Genomic DNA, 21,930 nt, shown 5'->3' with positions numbered 1-21,930 from the left:
GGGGGGGTAGGGGGATGGGTTAGCCTGGTGATGGGTATTGAGGAGGGCACGTTCTGCATGGAGCACTGGGTGTTATGAACAAACAATGAATCATGGAACACTGCACCAAAAACTAATGATGTAATATATGGTGATTAACATAACAATAAAATAAATTTTAAAAAAAATCTTAAAAAAAAATATATAATAAAATATATAACTTATGGCAAGAGATGATAAAAAAAAAAAAGAAAAAAGAAAAAGAAGAAGATAACAGGAGAGGAAGAAAAGGGGAGTATGTCAGAGGGGGGACGAACCATGAGAGATGATGGACTCTGAAAAACAAACTGAGGGTTCTAGACAGGAGGGTGGGGGGATGGGTTAGCCTGGTGATGGGTATTGAGGAGGGCATGTTCTGCATGGAGCACTGGGTGTTATGAACAAACAATGAATCATGGAACACTGCACCAAAAACTAATGATGTAATATATGGTGATTAACATAACAATAAAAAAATTTAAAAAAATATGGCTTTTTTAAATTCCATCACCCCCCCCAAAATGTATGATTGTGTTCATTCATGCAACGAATACTAATTAAATGCTCTTTGAGCCAAGCACTGCTGCAGGCTCGGGGGCTGGGCAGCTGAGCTACCAAACTGATCAGATGCTAACTCAGACCCACACTAATCAGAGCACTTACCAGGACCACTTTTACCAGTGATTCCCAGGACACAGCCGTCCAGAGGCAGAGGAAAGGCAGAGGCCTGAGACGCCCCCGCAGCTCTCCAGATGCCTCCTCCGCCCGGTCTCCGAGTCAGACACAGGCTCAGTCCTACTGTGGCAAGCAGTCCCATCAGGAGGCATCCCCATCCTCGACCTCAGCTAGTTGCAGAGCTTGCGTGGCATGCTCTAGGGAGCCGTGACTCACAGATCCATAGGTCACAGACTTATTTACCATATGCAATTCTGACCCAAAGACAACCTGCTAAAAGCATCACTTAGGCAAAGACTGTCTCTCCAGGAAATACCATGAGTCCATCTACCAGGAGGTTGGTTATCACCATATTAACAGAGAGTAGAGTCCAGGTTACCTGCCTTCTTTCCTTTCCCTGGCGTGCCCCCTGGTATTCCTAGTAACTGGGAGAGAAACAGGCCCTAACATCTTCCTTCCTGGCGTTAAACTTGTCTCATGTGGCAGATATTCTACTCGAGAAGCAGCCGATAAGCCAGCAGATACATACACAGACATGTTTTGAGACCTTTGTGCTATGAAGAACATAAAACAGGGGACCAGACAGAGATGAGAATGATTGGGGGGGGGCTGCATTAAATTGGTCAGAGGAGTTCTCTCTGAAGATACAATTTGTGAGCCAGGATCTGAAGCGCAAGAAACCATTCATGAGAAAGTTTCTGGAAAATCATTCTAGTCAGGAGAATGGCAAGTGCAAAACTCCTACATGAGAAAGCCTGGTATGAAACAGAAACAAGTGAGAAACCGAAGAATGTGCCCTTGGGGATGGGCCTGCCGGATGGGGAGGAGGCCGGAGGAGGCCGGGAAGTGGGCCGGGTCTAAGCTCTGCTCCCCTGCAGAAGAGGGAAGACTATCATAGTAAGAACGACATCTAGTTTGTGTTCTAGGAAGAGCATCTGGGTGCAGGGTGGGGAAGCGGGGGGGCAGGTGAGAGATGGGGGAAGGGACTAATGTGTTAGAAAGCATGGACAGAAGCAGGGGGATGGGCATCACCACCAAAACTATGGCCACAAGTATATAGACATATCTCAACAAGCTGTTTCAAAACACATGGCCAAGAGTCCTTAAGTTTTGAAGGTATTACTATATAAAGAATTAGTTACAGGGGTGCCTGGGTGGCTCAGTCGTTAAACAGCTGCCTTCAGCTCAGGTCATGGTCCCAGGGTCCTGGGATCGAGCCCCACATCGGGCTCCCTGCTCGGCGGGAAGCCTGCTTCTCCCTCTCCCATTCCGCCCCCCCCCATGCTTGTGTTCCCTCTCTCGCTGTCTCTGTCAAATAAATAAATAAAATCTTTAAAAAAAAAAAAAGAATTAGTTACAGCCAAAAGTGCACCTTCCCAGGGGTTTCTCCCAGAACAGGGTGTGTGTTGGGGGTGGGGGAGAGGAAGCAAGACAAGACATGAGCAATGGCTGCTGAAGCCAGCGACAGGCACACGGGACCCATTCTATGCTGAATAGATGCATAAACTTTTCCATAACAAAATATTTGAAGTTGTGATGCATGGGGGTAGGACCCTGATGGTCCCAGGATGTCAAACGCCTGTAGGTCCCCAGGGAGAGGTCACCCTCCCGTCCTGCCTAGGGTAGAAACTCCTCGTGAACAGAATGTAGTCCTTTAAGCCACTTTAACCACTATAAAGCTCTCTGTTACAATGAGCTAAAATCAGTCTTCTAAAACTTCCAACATTGGACCCAATTCAGTGATATGGAGGTCGAGGAGACAGGTGGGTTCCTCCACCAGATCCTGCTTTAAAGACCTAGGGATAGCCATCCTGCCTTCTACAAGCTAAGGTTCTGAGGCTTTAGATCATTCTTGAACCACAAGGAGATATTTTCCCTATAGAGTTCTTTTCCCAACCCTTTCTTCTGTCCCCACATCTGGGTTTGCTTAGCTCGGCTGCAGGACCCTGCAGTTTGGTGAGGGGCTCCGGGTTTCTGGTGAGGGGCTCCTGGTTTCCGGTCTATGCACACGTGCCTGTAAACACAGTCCAGCTCCCACATACTGAAAACCATGTGTGAGTCCTGCTGGTGTGCAGGGGTTGTCCTCAACAGTTTTCTTATTGAAGTCTGTCATCTTCTTTTTTAAAAACCAATTACCCAAAAATGCCAGAGTTCTTCAATGAATGCCAAAATTAGTAGGCAAAAGTTTGATAATAAATAGGATATTTATTTATATTCCAAACTGCTTATGAGTTATGAAAGGAAAAATACTGGCTTTACAAAAAAGAAGCCTGATTTACAGTATCTTAGACAAGTTACAAACGTCCACAAGGTGACTGGGACAAACCAATATCATGTTGCTGCTGATCTAAGAACACCACCTCTGTGGCCGTCCAGACAAAAAAGCAACTAATAAGGAAGAAATGTTATGAAAGAATTGACCTGTGGTTTTCAAAAAAACAAACAAACAAACAAACAAAAAAACAGGGTCAAGGAAAACAAAGAAAGCCAGAGGAATGTCCAGTTAGGAGAAGCTAGGAAGATATACTAATACCTGAAATGCATCATCCCGGGATGGGAAAGGTTATAAAGGGTTTGTAACTGTGAGCTAGGAGTGAACTGCAGATTGGATGTGTCAATGTTAGATTCCCTGATTTTTGTAACCATACTCTATGTATGTAAGAGGATGTCATAGTTCTTAGGAAATGCATCCTAATGTGTTCAGACATAAAGGGGAAGATTTCTCCAACATACTGTTGATGATTTCAAAAAACAAATTTATATATATGCAATCCAAGAGAAATGCTATGTAAGCCATATGTATAATTTAAAATTTTCTAGAAGTCACACTAAAAAATAAAAACAAATGATTTAATTTTGATACTTGATTTAACCCAGTATATAAAAATATTATTTCTGCATGCAATCAATATAAAATTAATAAAAAATTTATATTTTATTGTACCAAGTCTTTAAAATCTGATGTGTATTTTAGATTTATAGATCATCTCAATTTGGACTAGCCAAATTTCATGCTATGAAATTTGCTAAATAGCCACAATGCTAAATAGCTACATGCAGAGATTAAGAAGGAAGGGATGGATAAATAATAAGTCAATTAAAAAATAATGTAAAATAAAATTGTTATTACTCTTGGTAAAAACTATATAGAATGTTCATATGTTCTTAAAATTTTTCTATAAGTTTCAAACACTATCGCAATTTTAAAATTATAATAAAAATCAAATAATAATAAATGGTAAGAGAATACAATTTCATGCCAATACATTTTAAATCTTAGCAAAAGAAAAAATTCTAGAAAAATATCTTTCCAAAATGAATCTAAGAAATTATTTAAAGCCAGAATAATCCTATCATAAAGTAGCCGTTCCTAAACTTTTTGGTCTCAATATCCCTTCATGCTCTTAAAATTTATTATTGAGAACCACAAAGACCTTTTGTTTACATAGATTGTATTTACCAATATTTAGAAAATTATAAATTAAAACTGAGAATTTAAAAATATATTTAGGGGCACCTGGGTGGCTCACTCGTTAAGCATCTGCCTTCAGCTCGGGTCATGATCCCAGGGTCCTGGGATCAAGTCCTGCATTGGGCTCCCTGCTCAGCAGGAAGCCTGCTTCTCCCTCTCCCTCTGCCTGCCACTCCCCCTGCTTGTGCGCACTCTCTTGCTGTGTCTCTCTCTGTCAAATAAATAAATAAATAAAACTTTAAAAAAAAATACATAAAAATAAATTTATACTTGAATTCATCTAACAATGATAAATCCATTATGTTTTTACATAAATAACCTATTTTATGAAAAACAACAAATTTTCAAAACAAAAATAAATTTAGTGAGATGAGTGTCATGACATCACAACCTCTAACCCAATGGGAGACAGCTGGGTTCTACCTGCTTCTGCATTCAGACTCTTACAATATGTTGTTTTGGTTGAAGACTATTTGGAATGGAAGAACTATTCTTCACAGTCCTTTCAGATGATCGCGAATAATTTCTTTTGATGCTGCTCCAAAATATGATGAGTGCGTGTTCCTAAAGGCTATGTGAATCGTGGAATCTGAAACTATCAATGACTGTATTGTTACCCACTAACCTCAGTTGGTCTATCTTCCACTGTGAATGAATGGATCTCTACCGATGCATGTTTTTGTAACATCATGCATTAATCACATGAAAAATACAGTCCACTTAGTTAAGCAGATCTTCCAGTAGTGACACATGACATTGTACAGTGTCAAAATACCAGTCCACCCTATCAACAAGCTAAAGAAAAACTGCATGATATCAATTGATCCTGAAAAAGCATCTGGCAAAAGCCAACACACATTTGTGATAAAAGCAATTTATGAAGAAGACTTGATAGCATCAGCAAAACACCAACAGCTAGCATCACATGTAACGTGAAGGATGGAATGCTCCCTGACTGGGGAGAATGGAGGGACGCCTGCTCCTACTCAACACCGTGCTGGAGCTCCAACATTTGCAATATGGCAAGAGTAAGACACAATATGCATGCATATTGCAGGGGAAGCAAACTGTCCCTATTTACAGATGACATGATTGTCTACATAAAAATCCCAAGGAATCTAAAAAAAAAAACACAAAAAACAAACCACAAAAAGCAACTCCTAGAATGTGACCAAAGTCACACCACACAAAATTCAATCTCATCTCATATACTGATAATTACCATGTGGAAACTAATGTTAAAAACAGTATCATTTATAATTAAAGAAAATTATATACCAGATATAACTTTTAAAAGCATATGGCAGAGGGGCGCCTGGGTGGCTCAGCTGGTTAAGCGACTGCCTTCGGCTCAGGTCATGATCCCAGGGTCCTGGGATCGAGCCCTGCATCGGGCTCCCTGCTCTGCGGGGAGCCTGCTTCTCCCTCTCCTCCCTACTTGTGCTCTCTCTCACTATCTCTGTCTCTCTCTCTCTCTCAAATAAATAAAATCTAAAAAGAAAAAAAAAAGCATATGGCAGAATAGGTAAACTGAACATCACAATATGCTGACAAAGGAAATCAAATGTCAACATAAAGAGAAGGACAGACCATATTTATGGGTTGGAAGACTCATCATAGTAACATGTCAGCTCTCCCCAACTTGATAGATACATGAGTTTAATGCAATTCCTATGAAAATCCCAACAAGGACTTTTGTAGATACAGCTTACTCTACAGTTCATATGGAAGGGCACACCCCTAGAATAAGAAAGACAATCCTGACAAAAGGGAATCGAGTGGGAGAAATCACTGGACCTGATAACCTAGCTTACTATTCAAGGACAATACATCATGTCCAATTTGAGGGTTTTGGAAGAATAAGAGGTGGTTCTATACTAGAAAAATCAATAAGCGCTATTCATCACATTAAAATCTTAAAAAAGAAAAAAATATTCTGAATGGATGTACACAACATCTGATAAACTTCAACACCAATTCCTACTTAAAACCGGTAATGGTTCCCTATCAACAGTCATCCTTGGAGCGACTGGTGGCTCAGTCGTTAAGCCGCTGCCTTAGGCTCAGGTCATGTTCCCAGGGTCCTGGGATCGAGCCCCGCAGCAGGCTCCCTGCTCCGCGGGAAGCCTGCTTCTCCCTCTCCCACTCCCCCTGCTTGTGTTCCCTCTTTTGCTGTGTCTCTCTCTGTCAAATAAATAAAATCTTTAAAAAAAAAAGTCATCTTTATCGGCGAAGTACTGAAAAATTCCTTTCAGATGAGGCTTCTTCCCGAACTTCTAGTCAGGCTCTCTGCCGGGGTGGTGACACAAGAAAAGAGTTGAATGACAGACACTGTAAAGAAAACGATCCAGACAATACAGTGTAGCTCGGCACTAAAAAGACAGGGAGGAACCTTCCAGGCATACTGCTAAGTGAAAGAAGCCGGTCTGAATCCACACGCTGTGTGATCCCACCTCCATGAATGACACTCGGGAAAAGGCAGGCGTGAGGACAGTGAACGACAGGGTTGCCAGGGCTGGGGTTGGGAGAGGGATGGAGAGGGGCGCCCAGAGGGTCCTTAGGGCACAGAAGCCCCCTCTGTGTGAAAGCGTGATGGGGAGTACCTGTCACTGCACACCTGTCCAAACCACAGACTATCCAACACCAAGGGTGGGCTCTGGGTGACCATGTTTGTCCGTGTGGGTTCACAACTGTAACAAGTGCTCCCCGTGGGGGGGGGCATAATGCGGGAGGCTGTGTGTGTACATGGATTCCCTAAAGGTAACAGATGACACACACATGGCCATTAGGGTAAACTGTGGGGGAAAGGATCCAACTTCCTCCACAGAGGTGCCCTCAGTCAGGCCCAGTTTAAAGCGTTCTCAACATCCTGCCACTTCCAGATTCTACAGTGGCCTGGGCTGCAACCTGGCCTCCCGCGCTGGGCGGACACCCAGGCGGGGCCACAAGGCTCCCGTGGGTAGAGCTCTGGACATCTGCCCTGGGGTGTCTGCGGCCCCGCCCAGAGGGACCAGGGCCAGCAGCCTGGTGCCACCCACCCAGAGGGGGAGGGAAGGAGCCGCCAGGACAGGGAGCCAGGAGCCCTGCGGGGCGTAGCCACCGCATGCACCTGCTGGCTGCACCCCGCTTGCCACCGCAAGGCCCCCACATGCAGGGGAGGGCACCGCCCTCCTGGGCTCCATCCACACTGGGGCGGAGCTTCTGCAGCATCGTGAGGACGGTTTAGGAGAGAATCCCCGGCTTACCACGTGCCCTGAGTGCATACACTTCACGCTGTCCACTGCATCTGCTCAGAGACTGTCGTATTTACCTCCCAGCTCTCAGCTGTTTCTCATAGTCAAGGTGGGCAGACAGGTAACCCTGAGTAACTGAACTGTCATTCTATCTCATCATTTATAACCAGCTCCAAAATGGTCCAAGTTGGCCCTGAGTCATTTAAATAAAATTTCTGAATTCTTCACCCTGAATTAACAGGTGTACATAGTTTTCCCATCCAAAGTGGTAGATGAAACGAGAACATGAAGGTGAAACAGACCCTTGTAAGCTGGGGCCAACATGTCTTCTCTCCAGCGGGGCGTTTTCATTCATCAGTGTCGAGGCTCCAAATCTTTTCACCCAAAGGGGAAGCACAGTGGGATACAGAGCACGTGCAGCTAACCTCTAAGCAGTAAGTGGAGAAGAAGCATTCGGTTTTACAGGCAATAAAGAAAACGCTTAACATTTTGTGTTCATTGCTCATTGCAGTGCAACTACTAACTAGTTACTGAAATTTAAAATACACAGAATTGTCAGTCTATCGCAGAAGTAGTTGTTTGTAACACGCAACTATCAGGCTAAAATCAGTAGTTGGATGTTAGTTAGCACGCGCACCTTGTGGCTTCTCACCAGCTGCGGCTTGGCGCTAAGGCTGAGGTGGATCTCCGATGCACGCGCTGCAGTCACGTGGCACGCCCCGGACTTTCCGGGGTTTAACTGGAGCGCCACTTCCAACCTAGGAAGCAGTTTTGCAAAGTCAACATCTCATCTCAGCGGAGACCAGAGTTCTAGTTAATCAACTCCAGAAGCAGGCAGAAGCCATATTTTGGTTCGAAATAAACATTGTTGTCATGATGATTGCTTAAAAATTTCAAGAAAGCATTTCCAGAACACAGTGATCCAAAATGGCATTGAGTCCTGAAGCAGAGTGGCCTGATGACATCAATGCACTGACCTCAGGAAGCCTCCCATGGGCTCAGACCCTGCAGCAGCCCCTCGTGCCACAGTGAGCCCAGTGTGGGTTTCAACTTACAAGCACCTCATTCCAAAAGTTCAGTCTGTGCACTGGGAGCTAATGTTGGAGCAATTATCAGGAAGAAATTTAAAAGAGACTAAAACATAAACCATTACTTCTAGAAGAGTGTCTGATGTCTACCATGAATTACATTTATGGTAATGTTTTGTAGACCTGCAGAGGGTCCATTTACAATTTCTGAAAGAGAACTGGTCCAGGTCTGCAGATCTCCCTGCCCCAGGATGGCCCCAACCCAAATGGTCCCTTAGCAAAGGATGCGGTGGCAACAGAAGACCCTCAGAACAGCACCACAGAGACCACCAGAGCACAGACTGGTGCACGCTGCGGGGAACCCATCCTTGACACCCCCTGCCCCCCTGTGCATCCCCCCTCAGGACCAGCCCATGAACAGCCCGTCCCTGACACCCCGCTCTGTGTGCACCCGCCTCGGGACCGGCCCGTGGACAGCCCATCCCTGACACCCCGCTCTGTGTGCAGCCCCCTCGGGACCGGCCCGTGGTCACAGGCTCCAGTCCACATCCAAGCATCTTCAGTCCTCTGGTGATGAAAGCACACTGGCAAGTCCTTGTTTTAAATGTGATTCACTGCTGTAACATGTCAGCAGAGGCCAGTCATGTCATCTGGGTTCATGTGACATCTAAACACAGAGGACCCTCTGCTCTTCCTTTCTCTGGTCATGGTATTAGGAAAAGCACTTTGAAATAGGGTGTCTGGGTTCACTGCAGTGGCTGCATTTCTCTCCTCCCCCCCCCCTCCCTCCCTCCCTCCTCCCTTCCGTCTTTCCTTCCTTCCCTCCCTTTCCTCCTTCCTTCCTTCCTCCCTCCCTCCTCTCCTTTCCTTTCCTTTCCCTTCCTTCCTTCCTTCCACTGGGAGGAGAGAATTTATTTTTCATTTCATGGCTCTTTCCTTCTTCAGTAGTGATGCTAAGGCATCGTTGAGAACAACTAACTGGTCCTTTAGAATATTCCTCTGGTCAAGTCTAGCTTTCTCTACACCCTGCAGCCAGACAGGCTTGCTTGTTTGAACAACTACCGTAGTTCCCACTAACAGTATTGTGACTCTGCCGTCAAGTGTCGGGAGAAGAGAGAGTTGTGATTACTTTGTGTGGCTTATTCAGATGTCTAATTCTTGTTTTAATAAAATTATTTGGTAATTATAGTTTAATTTTCTGTAATTTATTCTACTGTGTTTATTTCATTTTCTGAATGCCCATGGCCCATGAAAATTTGGGCTCCTTGTTTTGGGCTTCACCATTTGACGGACTGAATGGCAGCAGCTGACTTGGGCAGTTCTTCCTCACAGATGTAAGTCTGTGAAAAGACACTGCCGGCACCAAGCGTGCATGGGGCTTCTGCCTCTGAGTCTGACGTGCTTGTCCCAGAAATTCCAAGGAACGTGCCTATGTTGTGTGAGCACCAAGTGGCCTCTGGAGTCTTGACACAGCCACGTGGAAACGGGCCATGCAGGGTTGCTGAGGGCAGGCAGCGGGTGGGACCCGCGTGTAGGACTCCCCTGGCCAGGCCACATGTACCTGCCTTGGTTCGGCTCTGAACACATCCATGTGACAGTCAGTGGGTGGGGACAGGACCCCGAGCAGACGGCTGCCCGGGGCACGTGGAGACTCCTTACTGGCTGCGAGCACCCGTACCACCCAGCTGGAATAAATGCCAACAGTCAAGTTTCACTGGAAAGCACTGAATTCTCACTTAAGGATTCCCACCTTGTCCTCTGGTGCTTCTTACGAGAGCCCGTTTTTGCTTGAATCTGATGTCCTGTCATTTTTCTTCCCTGATGAGGTCTTTTTTCCTCACACCTCTTTTCTCCCTAATCCTGGATTTCTCCAGCCACCCTGCCGCCAGGCATCACTGCTTTAAAAATAACCGGCAGGGGGGGAGTTTGCCGTGACAGATGCTGTAGAACACCTCGAGTCCCTCTAGAATGTAAATTCTTGAGAATTTATTGTGTTCCCACTTCTGATACAGAATTGTCAATAGTCAGCATATGAATATCCTTGATGGCAGATAACTGGTACCCCTCAAGCTCGACATTTGCAAGCTCAAACAGAAAGCCGTCAGACTCCAGGGACAACGTGTGATCAGAGCCATGGCCACCATGGGCGCCTCCGCATCTGTGCCGGAGACAAGCTCTATGGATGGCAGCATGTGGCTGTGCTCTTGGGGGCACAGCGGTGCTGCTGTGTGTGGGGAGCCTGCTGATGAGAGCCAGTCCTGGGGCACGTGGTCCTGGCATTAGGAGTCAGGCTTCCAGTGACACGCCGCAGAGCCCAGAGGTGTGGCCGGACAGCAGGCACAGGTCTCGGCGAGAGGACAGATGGCAGGAATGTGCTATGAGCCTCACCACACTCTGGGTCCAGGAACAGAAAATCCAGCCCCCTCACATCCCTTCCAGCTCCAGAAAGCTGTTGTTCCAATGAAACATGAACAAACAAATCCTAATTCTCTGAACAAATGAAGCAATCACCGAATGAATGCTCTCTCTGAGCTGAGGAAATCTCAGAAACTCAATAGCGAAGTCTGTGTATCTGAGGCTAGAAGTGTGTGGTGGGTCACGGCCAGACCCACATGTTCCTTCAACCTCAAGGTCTGCAAGAACTTCACAGGTTGGCAGGACAGACAGACGGCAGATGGGACCATGTGTGGCCTTCTAAAGGAAACTTGACGGTTTGTGCGAGAAGAAGGGGGTAACTAACACCAGCGATTCCTCTGACCAAGAAAATAAAAAAAAGATGAGCAACCTGCTGGCCATTTGCCTGTAAGTCAGTGATGTGCTTTAACGGCCCGACTTGCGGACTCGTGCATCTTTACACAATCATTACTGGAAAAATGCCCTTTTGAACACTAAAACAGTGTGGGGGTATCCCACTGAAAACCCTGAAGCAGGGTATATCCTTAGAAAACATAAGCCTCGGAGGATCCCAAATTGCAAAATGAATGTCGTTCACGTGCGGCGTCTTTGGCACAGGTCCCGTTTCTGTGGCGGTGGTGGCTGACCCACAGTCTCTGCATTGGTCATCTGATGTGACGCAGTCACCAAGGAAGATTAGTTATACTTCCCAAGCGGTGCGTTTTACACACAGAACTCACTCTGCTTCTAATGATTTACTATTTCAAAGGCTTTCTAAGTACACTGACTTCAGAGATGAGTTTTGTAGACCTCCGTGTGTTGATGTGCATTTCTGCCTCCACAAGATAAGTACTCTGAAATACTTGCATTTCAGCTGAAAAATACTGTAACTTCTAGGCAATGTGGAAATGAATAAAGCTATTAGAAATAAAAGACAGAATGATTTATTTTACCAGCGTTCAGCGAGCATTGATCTGCTCTGTACTGGTGGTCAGACCGACTTCTAGGAATGAAAACAAACCCCCACCCCACCCCGAGGAACTCAGATTCCAGGGCAGAAGCTGCCCCATCTGAACTGGGAAGTTGAGAATGCAGCACCCTGCGCTCTCTTCACATGGGGCTCTGAAGCCCGTTGCTCACACTTGGGGGATCTGAGCCCTACTGGGCTTCAGGGAAAGTTCACAGAGGACGGCATTTGAATGCTGAGGAGACTGAAGAGTTTGGCTACCAACATTTTTAAATGCATTCCAGAGGGGGAACAAGGGTGCAGGACGGCGGTCCACAGCGGAGCAGGGTGCTCCCTGGGCTGGGCACGGAGCCCTGGAGGAGAGGTGTGTGTGGCAGGCAGGGAGCAGGACCAAGGGGCAGCAGGGAGGACCATAAACATTGATCATTTATATCTGTCACTAAAAACCCAGAGGAAAAAATAAAAATGGTAAAGTAATAGAGCAAAACTGTGATCATCACATATGCATAAGGTTGATTACGATATAATTCAGTGATTGCATTGAGTATTTTCCAGAACAATATTAATGAGCCTTCAATTTCATAATGGAATCATAAGATTATAAAACATTCCAGAGGTGGTGTTTAGAAAGAAAATAATCTTCACCAGATGATTACAGTGACACCCATACCACTGGGTGGGACAATCAACTCAGTTAATAAACTGTCTCTTAAAATTGTAAAAGATTAAGTCTTAAATGAGAGATTTCACCCACACTTATAAAGTCAATTGATTTTCAACAAAGACACCAATAAAATTCAGTGGAAAAGTAATTTTAACAAGTATCGCTAGAGTGAATAGAGATATTTGCACAGACAAAAATGAATCTTGACCTATACTTTTCTCTATTCCCCGAATTGGTTCAATTAGTTCAAGAAGGATGTGCAGGCCAGACACGTGGTGTGCTGTCCCCAGGCGTGGGTGGGCTGGGACTTGCCCCGGACCGCCAGCACAGCAGCGGGACACAGTTACACGGACACTGCAGCATCGTCCTGCTGGGGTCTCTCCCCTTGTGGACGGTGACGGAGCAGGTAGCCTTGCTGGGGACCCAGCCTGGCAGGGAGTGGCAGGGGATTCTGGTCCTAGCTGGCGGTGACTTCTGATCCTCAGCCAACAAGAGGCTGAGGCTCTCGGTCCTACAACCACAAAGATCCAGGACCTGCCAACAAGCTGATGAGCCTGGAGGCAGATCCCCTCGCCAGGAGAGCCTCAGATGAGCAAGAGCCCTGGTCAACAGCTCGGCCACAGCTGTCAGAGACCCTGACCTGAGGACCCAGCTGAGCCACGCCCAGACTCTTGACCCACAGAAATTGTAGGAATAAATGTGTTAGGATGCTACGTTTTTGCTAATGCAGTTGATCCCTGAACAATGTGGGGGTTAGGGATGCCAACCCCTGCTTGCCAAAACTCCACACATAACTTTTGACTCCTCAAAAACGTAACAACTAATAGCCTACCATTGAGCAGAAGCCTTACTGGTTAACACAGTTTGTATGCTGCGCGCGTTACACACTAGGTATTCTTACAATAGAGTCAGCCAGCGAAGAGAAAATGTCACTACCACAACCACGTGGAAGAGAACGTGTGTTTGCAGGATTGAAGGGTCAGTGTACCGTCAGGGAACACCGGCAGCTGATGCCACTGAATGAACCACTAAGTATGAATACAAACAATAAACTTCCTAGAAGAAAACATAGAGAATATCTTTGCAGGCTTTGGGTTGGCAAGATTTTTCAGACAGGCCACAAAGTAAAATTCGCACTTCATAAAAATTCAACAGTTATGTTCATTAAGGGATATTACAACCCAAAAAGGCAAACCACAGATGAGGGGAAATATTTGCAATACCTGTACGATGTTCTACAAGCTGAGGTGCTGACTGTCTCAGTGAAGCATCTGACTCTTCATTTCGGCTCAGGTCATGATCTCAGGGTGGTGAGATCCAGCCCTGCGTCGGGCTCCATGCTCAGCGTGGAGTCTGCTTGGGATTTGCTCTCCCTCCGCCTCTGCCCCTCCCCACCTCATGCACACACACGTGCTCTCTCTCAAATAAATAAGTTTTACTCAATAATAATGAACGACTAAAAATAGGCCTATAATCATATGATATAGTGTTCAATATCAGTCATTATTGAAAAAATGCAAATTAAAACCACAATAAAAATACCACAACAGCTAAAATTAAAAAGACTAAGGAAACAGGGCAGTCCCGGTGGGGGCAGGGGGCAGCGTGTGAACAGCACCCGCTCTAGAAAGTAGGAGCAGGTTCTCAATGCAGCCATGCTCCCATCCGCTTGCTCAGGAGAAAAGAAACATGTCTCCACTCAGACACCTGCACCAGAAGCAGCTTTAGCCATGAACACCCAAACTGGAAACAGCAGAACCACCTTGGCTGACCCAACAGAAAAGCTCTCTACCACATAAAGGAGGGCCCGCCAGGACACCTAAAGGCACAGACGGAGGTCCCACTGCCACGGCACTCTAGAAAAGACAGACCGGTTGCTGGGACAGACTCTGGGACACTCTTTGCTCTGGGGCGTGGGTCCCAGGGGCATGCGCACCGGGCCACAGTAAGTGGGACCACCGCCTGTCTACAAGAGGGGCAGGGCTGGCCTCCGATGTGACTCAGAGCATGCATCCCTCAGCCTCCACCTTCAATCTTGCCTTTTTAATTCTTATTCAAAAAATATTTTAGTTTTGATTAAAAGTTTCAAAGTATCAGGGCGCCTGGGTGTCTCAGTTGTTGGGTGTCTGCCTTCGGCTCAGGTCATGGTCCCGGGGTCCTGGGATCGAGCCCCGCGTCGGGCTCCCTGCTCAGCGGGGAGTCTGCTTCTCCCTCTCCCACTCCCCCTGCTTGTGTTCCCTCTCTCGCTGTGTCTCTCTCTGTCAAATAAATAAATAAAATCTTTAAAAAAAGCATCAAAGTATGAAAAAATACCTTGCTTTAACCCTTCACAAACTTAAAAGATGGTCAGGATGAGGGTCAGAAATAGATCTGAGATGGTTTCATTGCCGCACTGGACAGCGTCATGGGCGTAAATGCACGCTGACGGCAGCAAAAATCGTACAGATAACCTGGTGCTCTCCAAGAGTGACCTGAGGCCCAACTGCACCAAAACCCAGTGATCCTGTGAAAGTTCACATTTCCAGCATCTGTGAAAGTGGAACATCCAGGATATTAGGGGCCAAAATACGCCGGTATTTCCAGAAACACTCTACTAGACCTTGATGCAAGCACATTTTGCACACCAGCATCCCCAGCACAAGTGGAAACAGATGCACTGTTTGTCCAGAGTGCATGAGCCATAAATCTACAGCAAAACAGGCTGTTCATCTTGACCACTGCTGGCCAGAGGGAGGTCACTTGCCCTTGGGTCCTGGAGTAAATTCTGCTACCAACCGTGCACACTGGCGGTCTTCCATGTGGCACACAGATCACGGGGCACTCTCCACGTGCCGGGGAGCCCTGACAGACCCAGGTGCTTTCACAGCTCAGCCTCCTTCCCTTTCTGCCCAACAAATTCCGTCAGCAGCCCGAACTGGAAGCCAATGCCCTATTTATGTTTCATCTTCTTAATTTATCACCTGGACAGGTCACACCTGCATTACAGTGAAAGGTCGAGTTCTGGTACAATATTCTGACTTTTATAGAAAATTTCTTGAATATTAAAATAAGTAATGTGATGAAAGCAGAGGCTTTATTCCTCTAGTCTTACATTTAAATTTATGGCTTCGCTGTTGACTTTGCTAGAATCTGCAGAACATTTTCCAAAAGGAAGGTGCTTAGACTCTCAGGTTCTTAGGAATGAAATTAGTTTTTGTGATGTGGCCTGAGGAGGTGGACAGGAAATACCTGGCAACGACACGAGCTTCAGAACTAGAGCGTCGTAGATGAAAACAAGTCTCAAAGTACTCAATGGCTAAAAAAAAGAGTGTTATTGCCACATCAATAAAAATAGAAAAACATCCCGCCTCCCAAAGAATAAAATCTCGGGGTAGAATTCAGTTAATTCAGTTCTGGGGCATAAGTCTAGGATGGAAAACGCTCCTCGTGCCCGGGCCTCCCTGAGCAGTAGAGTGTGGTCCCCGCTCCCATTTCTGCTGCTGCACGCTCCAGGCCCTCGTCTCTCGGGCCCCTCCCTGGGGGCACCCTGACTTCTGTCTGCGTCCTCACACGGCGCCATGGGTATGCAGCGCTGGGCACACCAGGCAGCGGACATCAGCTCGGTGGAGTGCGGATCGAACAGCCCACCATGGCGCTCAAGTATGTCAGCGTCTTCGGCCTCAGTTTCCCTATCTGCACTAGGAAGATAATTCAGTTCCCACTTCCTGAGGGTGTGATTAAAGTACAAGTAAATGGTTACATTGAACGTTTTTTTTTGGCTCCAGATAAAAAATCAGTCGTGGGTGTGTAGCCAAGAAAGGATATTCTAAATGAAATCCACTGCAGCCCGCGTGCGGGGAGCAAAGCGTGCTTGGCATCAGAGGCAAGATGAAAACTGAGTCGATGTCTTCTGGGTCTGAATGCAGAGGTCGCCCGGCAGCCCTCAGCCGCCCATCCAGCATGCACAGGATCACAAAGGCGGCCTCACATCTGCACATGTGTTTCATGTATACGTGCTTTGTGTGACACAAAATGAAGACTATGTACACGCAGATACAGAAACCACCGTGCACACACACACACATGCCCACTCACTCGCACTCGGAGTCCTGCACCGTCCCAATCCTCTCCGTGGAGAAGAAATCGATTGGAGAATCACAGAGATCATAAAGTTCAAAAACCATAAAGATAAGAAAATCAAGCCTCCAAAAGTGTAATGTGGGATGACATGGCAAATACATAGGATTCACCACTATTAAGTCTCTGTAGGAGGTAGCTACCCACTGCAACAAAATGAACTGAGTACTATATGGACAAGTGACATGCACTACAAGGAGGCGTGAGGCCACCACTGCGAGCCCCCAGCTGCACACGGGTGGTGACCCTGCTCCAGGCCCCCGTGTGCATTCTCAAGTTAACAAAACAAGGAGTTGCACATGAAAGCCGGGAAAAGTGAAGACATGGAAGAATAAAACAAAACGTACCTACTTAAGCCAAAAGGAGGCAGGAAAAGGAAACGACTATCAAATGGGCAAATATAAAACAGATAAGCAAGACAAGAGGTTTAAACATGATCTTACCAATGATCTCATCCAGTGGGGGATGCCTGAGTAGCTCAGTCGGTGAAGCATCTACCTTCAGCTCAGGTCCGGATCCTGGGGTCCTGGGATTGATTCCCATGTCAGGCTCTGAGCTGCCCCTCCCCCTGCTCATGCTCTCTCTCTCTCACTCTTGGTCTCGCTCAAATAAATAAAATAAAATCTTTAAAAATAATAATAATCTCATCAAATGGAACCAGTCAAAACAGACCAATTGAAAGGCAAAGACAGTCAAATTGGTTAAAAGAATGAAAAAAAGTAAGTACCTATGAGAAATGCACTTCAAATAAATGACCCAAGCGGGTTAAAGGAAAAGAAAAGAAAACACTATCCTAACACTAATCAGAAAAGAGCTGGAGTGGCTATCTTTACACCAAAGCGTATTTCAAAGCAAATAAAGAGACCACTTCCTGAGAGTGAAGGGGCACACCGCCCAGAGAACAGAACACTCCTGACCTAGCAAGCAAGCCTTGAAGCGCACACTACTGACCTTACAAAGGAGAAGGAGAAAACCCACAGTTCTGGACGGAGAGACCGCGAGCCTCCTCTTACCAGCTGATAAAGATACAATCGGCAAAGGCCACCTGACTACACGGACATCAGCAGCCCCCGTCCGCCCCAACAGACACTGGCTGTGAAACCCAGTTCAGTGGCTTCAGGCCACACCATGCATGTTCTCCACATGTCATTAAAGGAGAAACCGACAAGGAAAGATCTCAGGAAAGTCCCCGCATATTTGGAAACAGAACAGCACAAGTTTGGATAACCCACGGACCAGTGAGACTGGAAAGTGTCTTGAACTAAATGAGTGCATCCAAACGGGGGACGTGTGCACAGCGGGATCTGGAAGGAGCACAAAGCCCCCCGCCCCGTGCTGGGACAGACAGCGGCCTGCCTCCACAGTGGCCTGTGGGCTGGCGCCAGCCGGTGACACAAATGGGAGAGGACACTAACAGGGGCAGGCCTGGAGGCGAGGACCCCAGAAAGAGGCGTCCGTGCCCGTCCCCAGGAAGGCAGGGAGGGCACCAGAGAAGGCCCAAGAGGCGGTCTGGGATGGACTGGACCACAGGTGGTGGCGGTGAACACGGCGTGGGTGGAGGACAGCCCTGCGCATGGCAGGCGCGTCTGGACTGGGGATGCGGAGTGGGCAGTGCTTGCTGCAGGGCTGTCTGTGGAAGTGCAGTTACAGGGGAGGAAACGTGCACACAGAGAGATGAGAGTGAAGTTTCCTATGGGAAACCTGCCCTCACTGGTGGGGTCCACCACGGCCACCACCGCAGCCACGACTCTGTCCCTTCTACAGAGTGCAGCCTGGGGGACGGTCACCAACTCCCAAACCAGAAACAGAACCCGCGGAGTGGCAGGTGAGCACAGAGCACCCGGGGAGGTGGGGGGTGGGGGCAGGAGCTGGTCTCTCTGCACTGAGGCGGCCCCACAGGCTCCCCCCCACAAATGGGCCTCTTCTAACGTCAACAGATGTCCAGCTGACCAAAGCTGATTGTCCACTGAAAACGTCAAGCACGATTTTTAAAAAAAACATCATATTCAAGAGTGAAAGGGGTGAGCACAGACCTATTTCTTCACAACAGAGAAAAGGGACAGAGAAACTGTTCGAACAGGCACAGTAACAAAAACCTTTCTCCTTTCAACATGATTTTTAAGGACTGAGTATAATCAAAATACATTATTTTCTTATTTTAAAATTTAAAGTCCAAACCACGAAGATAAGAAAATCTGTTTATCAAGTTCACTGTTTGGCTTCATTTTGTGATCCCTGAGTCTACATTTGAAGGAGTTTGAAGGAGTCACCCAGGCCAAATTGGGGGTGGGGGTGGGGGAAGGTTTAAGAGAGCACCCGATCTCTGGGGCACTTCAGAAGAGCCATGTACAAGACACGACCTCACCCACGTCTCAGTGCAAAGACCACGAGGACTCTGCAGCTCCTGGGCCCCTGGGCCCCCTCCTCTCCACAGGGCACCTGATGCTGGACAGGCAACTAGCTCTTCCTGTCCCAGGAGGTCGTGGTGGGTGCCGTGAGGACCAGACACATGGACGAGAAGGCAAAGGGCAGCCGGCGTGGCTCCAGCACTCCTGTGTGCATGTCATCACCGAGGATGCGGCTGGAATCCAGTGTCCTCCACGTGGCCCTGAGTGCACCCAGCCTCCCAGCCTGAGGAACGCCGTCCCTGCTGTCTGCTCCCCAGCCTGGTTCTCTGGCCCTGACACCAATTGGTCAGTCCCCCCACTTAGTGACTCCCACCAGAGTCCGTGCTGTGGCTCACGGCGCAAGACGCAGAGGTGAGGCTGGGGAGGTGGGAGGGCCCCGCAAGGACACCCACACGTGGAGGAGCCCACGATGGCATTCCAATCCCGTCCTGCTACAGACACAGCCCACGCTCTCTCCTCCAGCTCACGCAAACACTACACGTTTTATGAACGGTTGGAGTACTTTCTGCAAATCACGGACGTATGAGTGAATGGTGGTCCTTTTGAGTTCCATGTTCAAAAAAATAAGAGGAAAAGGGATTCTCCAAGAGGCATTCACTAAGTAAACAATCCCAGAGAGGTGCTCTACTTAGAGAAAAGAAAGCCAATTTTATTTGCCCCCCCACCCCCGCTACAGCTTACTGCTCACGGGGCGGTTGGAGAGGCAGTGTCTCAAACAGCAGGTGTCAACAGCCCAGAGCCAGCCAGAGATGCAGGCTCCCCTCCCGACAAACACAGTGCTGACACCTCTGTGTTTTCACCTGGACTTGAAGGCCAATTCCTAAAGGCAAAGTCTACTTTGTTGGGGGGGGGGGGGCGGGTAACATTTTATACCAAGATGAAACTTCGCTCTCAATCAGTCATCAAGGAGACTGAATTTTAATATTAAGTTCTACATGATATCCTAAATTAGAAACACCTAAGTGAATGGATACTTTATTCCAAAGAAGACAGAACACTGAGGACCCTGGTCTATTTCTATTTACTTAAGGGGATCGGTCATTAACTTTCATCTACTAAAAACACCTCACTAGATGTTAAAAATCAGAATATGTATTTATTTCCTTCCTGACTTTAAACAGTGAAGAAACCATTTCCCTTCACGGTGTGTATTCATGAGCCACACGATCACTAGAACGTTCTGGGGACCCACATGGAGAAGCCACCCCATTTCCTGTAACAGAGCCGTCCCTAAGGAGTTGAGTGTTAAGAAGTGAGTTTTGCAAACCAAGTACCATTTTCCCATTCGCTGATAGCATGATTTCAGCTTTTACTTTTATTATCGATCTTTCTTCAATAGCCCAGTTTTATCTGTGACTGACTGTACATTGAGAGGGACCATTTGATCAGTGACAAATGAAAAAAGCATTCTGTGATGTAAATAGTAAGACCACTTACTAAAGCTACAACTCTCAGGGTCATTCTGAGAGATGGCTGGAAAACACCTAGCTCTGTCTGGGCAGGACAAACTGCCCCAGGTGCACAGGCCTCTCCTCTGGCTGGGGGCCCCTGCAGATGCTCGCACTCCACGGTGACCTCTGCCTTCCCGGAGAAGGTGTCTGGGGACTCGGCACCTGCAAAATCCATCCTTGTGGACCCTGAGGAGATCCTCCCTGCATTCCTGGCCTTCGGAACAGGCTACACGAGAAGAAAATACAGACCTATTTCGACGATGACCATTCCCGACCTGTCATTCACCAAGAGGAGAGCGTGCATCACGCTATGGATTTACTGACGTGTCTTTGTATGTTTACATCAAACAGCAAAGGAACCTGGGCTTGGGGTTTAGGATTTCACTCTAAGAGCGGTGTCAGACTACACACACGTCCCGTCCCGAGGACAAACAGCTCTGCCAGATGGCCGTCCTTCTCCTGTTCACAGTTGAGAGAGGGAGCAGGACACACACTGACGGGGACCATGACCTCCAGCCCAAACCCTACCACTGTGCCTCGCAGGGCTAAGTAAGTTTATTCGTAAAAGGCAAAGATGTCTATAACCAAGCACAGAATGATGTCACCACAGAAATGGGGAAGACGTGTCCTATTTAATGAATGGTATGTGTTTTCAGTGCCGTTTTAGTGACCTTCGAGTCCCGAACTGAGCAGAGATCATATACTCCCAGAAGCCAACCTGCAGGCCACTTTCTCATAAATTGAGCTCATGTAAATGCCATGCAGAACTGTGGGGGAGAAGAGTTCCACCCACAACCATTCTTTCTGTGGGCAGCCCCTGGAACAGGCAGGCTCCTCTTGACATGGCATGCAGACGTGCGATTTATCAGGAACACCTCCTCCAAGCTCCTGCAACCGCAGACTCTCCTGAAGGGCCATGGGAAGGAATGACTCAACACCATGGCTTTTCACTATTCATCTCCACAACAAAGCTGGAGATTTGTGGTTCATTTTGACTTTTTAAAATTATAATTAAATTTATTAAAGATTCAAATTTTAAGACCTAGTTTCCTTAAGCTTCTCATTCAATTTAATATCTTATTTATTATATTTAAAAATCTAGTAAATTTTAACAATCACATGCAAAGTGGCTTTCATTTATGTTAAATCTACTCATGATAAACAGATTAAAAATCTTTAGGCAATGAATTAAGTTTACAATTTAAGTTATTCTAAAATTGTCAAGATTCATTTCAAATGTGTGAAATTTCCTGAATACTTTAAATGGAAAAAAAGTTAAAAAGCAAAATGCTCCCAATTCTCCAAAATCTAAGAAAGTAAACTTATAAATATGGTGAATCTCAACTTCTCTTAAAAATTCAAATGCTATTCACAATTGAATGAAATTTTCTCATTTTTCTCAACTAAATTTTCTCATTTTTCTCAACTAAAAAGTCACAAATCTAAGTCAATTCATATTTCAAGCTGGAATCAAATATTTTAATATATCAAAATCCTTAAAACA

The 21,930-nt window shown here is 46.7% G+C and overlaps 1 protein-coding gene across 4 annotated transcripts in view; it reads right to left on the bottom strand.

The window, feature by feature from the left end:
• The window catches only part of WDR27 (WD repeat domain 27), a 157,870-nt gene that overhangs the window by 63,684 nt on the left and 72,256 nt on the right, over positions 1–21,930 (bottom strand). The window contains exons 26-27 of one of the 4 annotated variants that reach the window (XM_027602975.2): positions 8,036–8,156; positions 7,759–7,825 (exon numbers count right to left, since the gene is read on the bottom strand). The exons of the other annotated variants lie outside the window; for them this stretch is intronic. Of the exons in view, the coding sequence (XP_027458776.2) occupies positions 8,067–8,156 (90 nt within the window). The 3' untranslated portion in view covers positions 7,759–7,825; positions 8,036–8,066. Of the gene's footprint in view, positions 1–7,758; positions 7,826–8,035; positions 8,157–21,930 lie in introns of those variants that run through there. 4 annotated transcript variants of the gene reach the window in all.

Source organism: Zalophus californianus, chromosome 7 (genome assembly GCF_009762305.2).
Source record: "Zalophus californianus isolate mZalCal1 chromosome 7, mZalCal1.pri.v2, whole genome shotgun sequence".
Lineage (NCBI taxonomy): Eukaryota > Metazoa > Chordata > Mammalia > Carnivora > Otariidae > Zalophus > Zalophus californianus.
The sequence above is the reverse complement of the archived record's forward strand: the minus strand, read 5'-3'. Positions and strand labels throughout refer to the sequence as shown.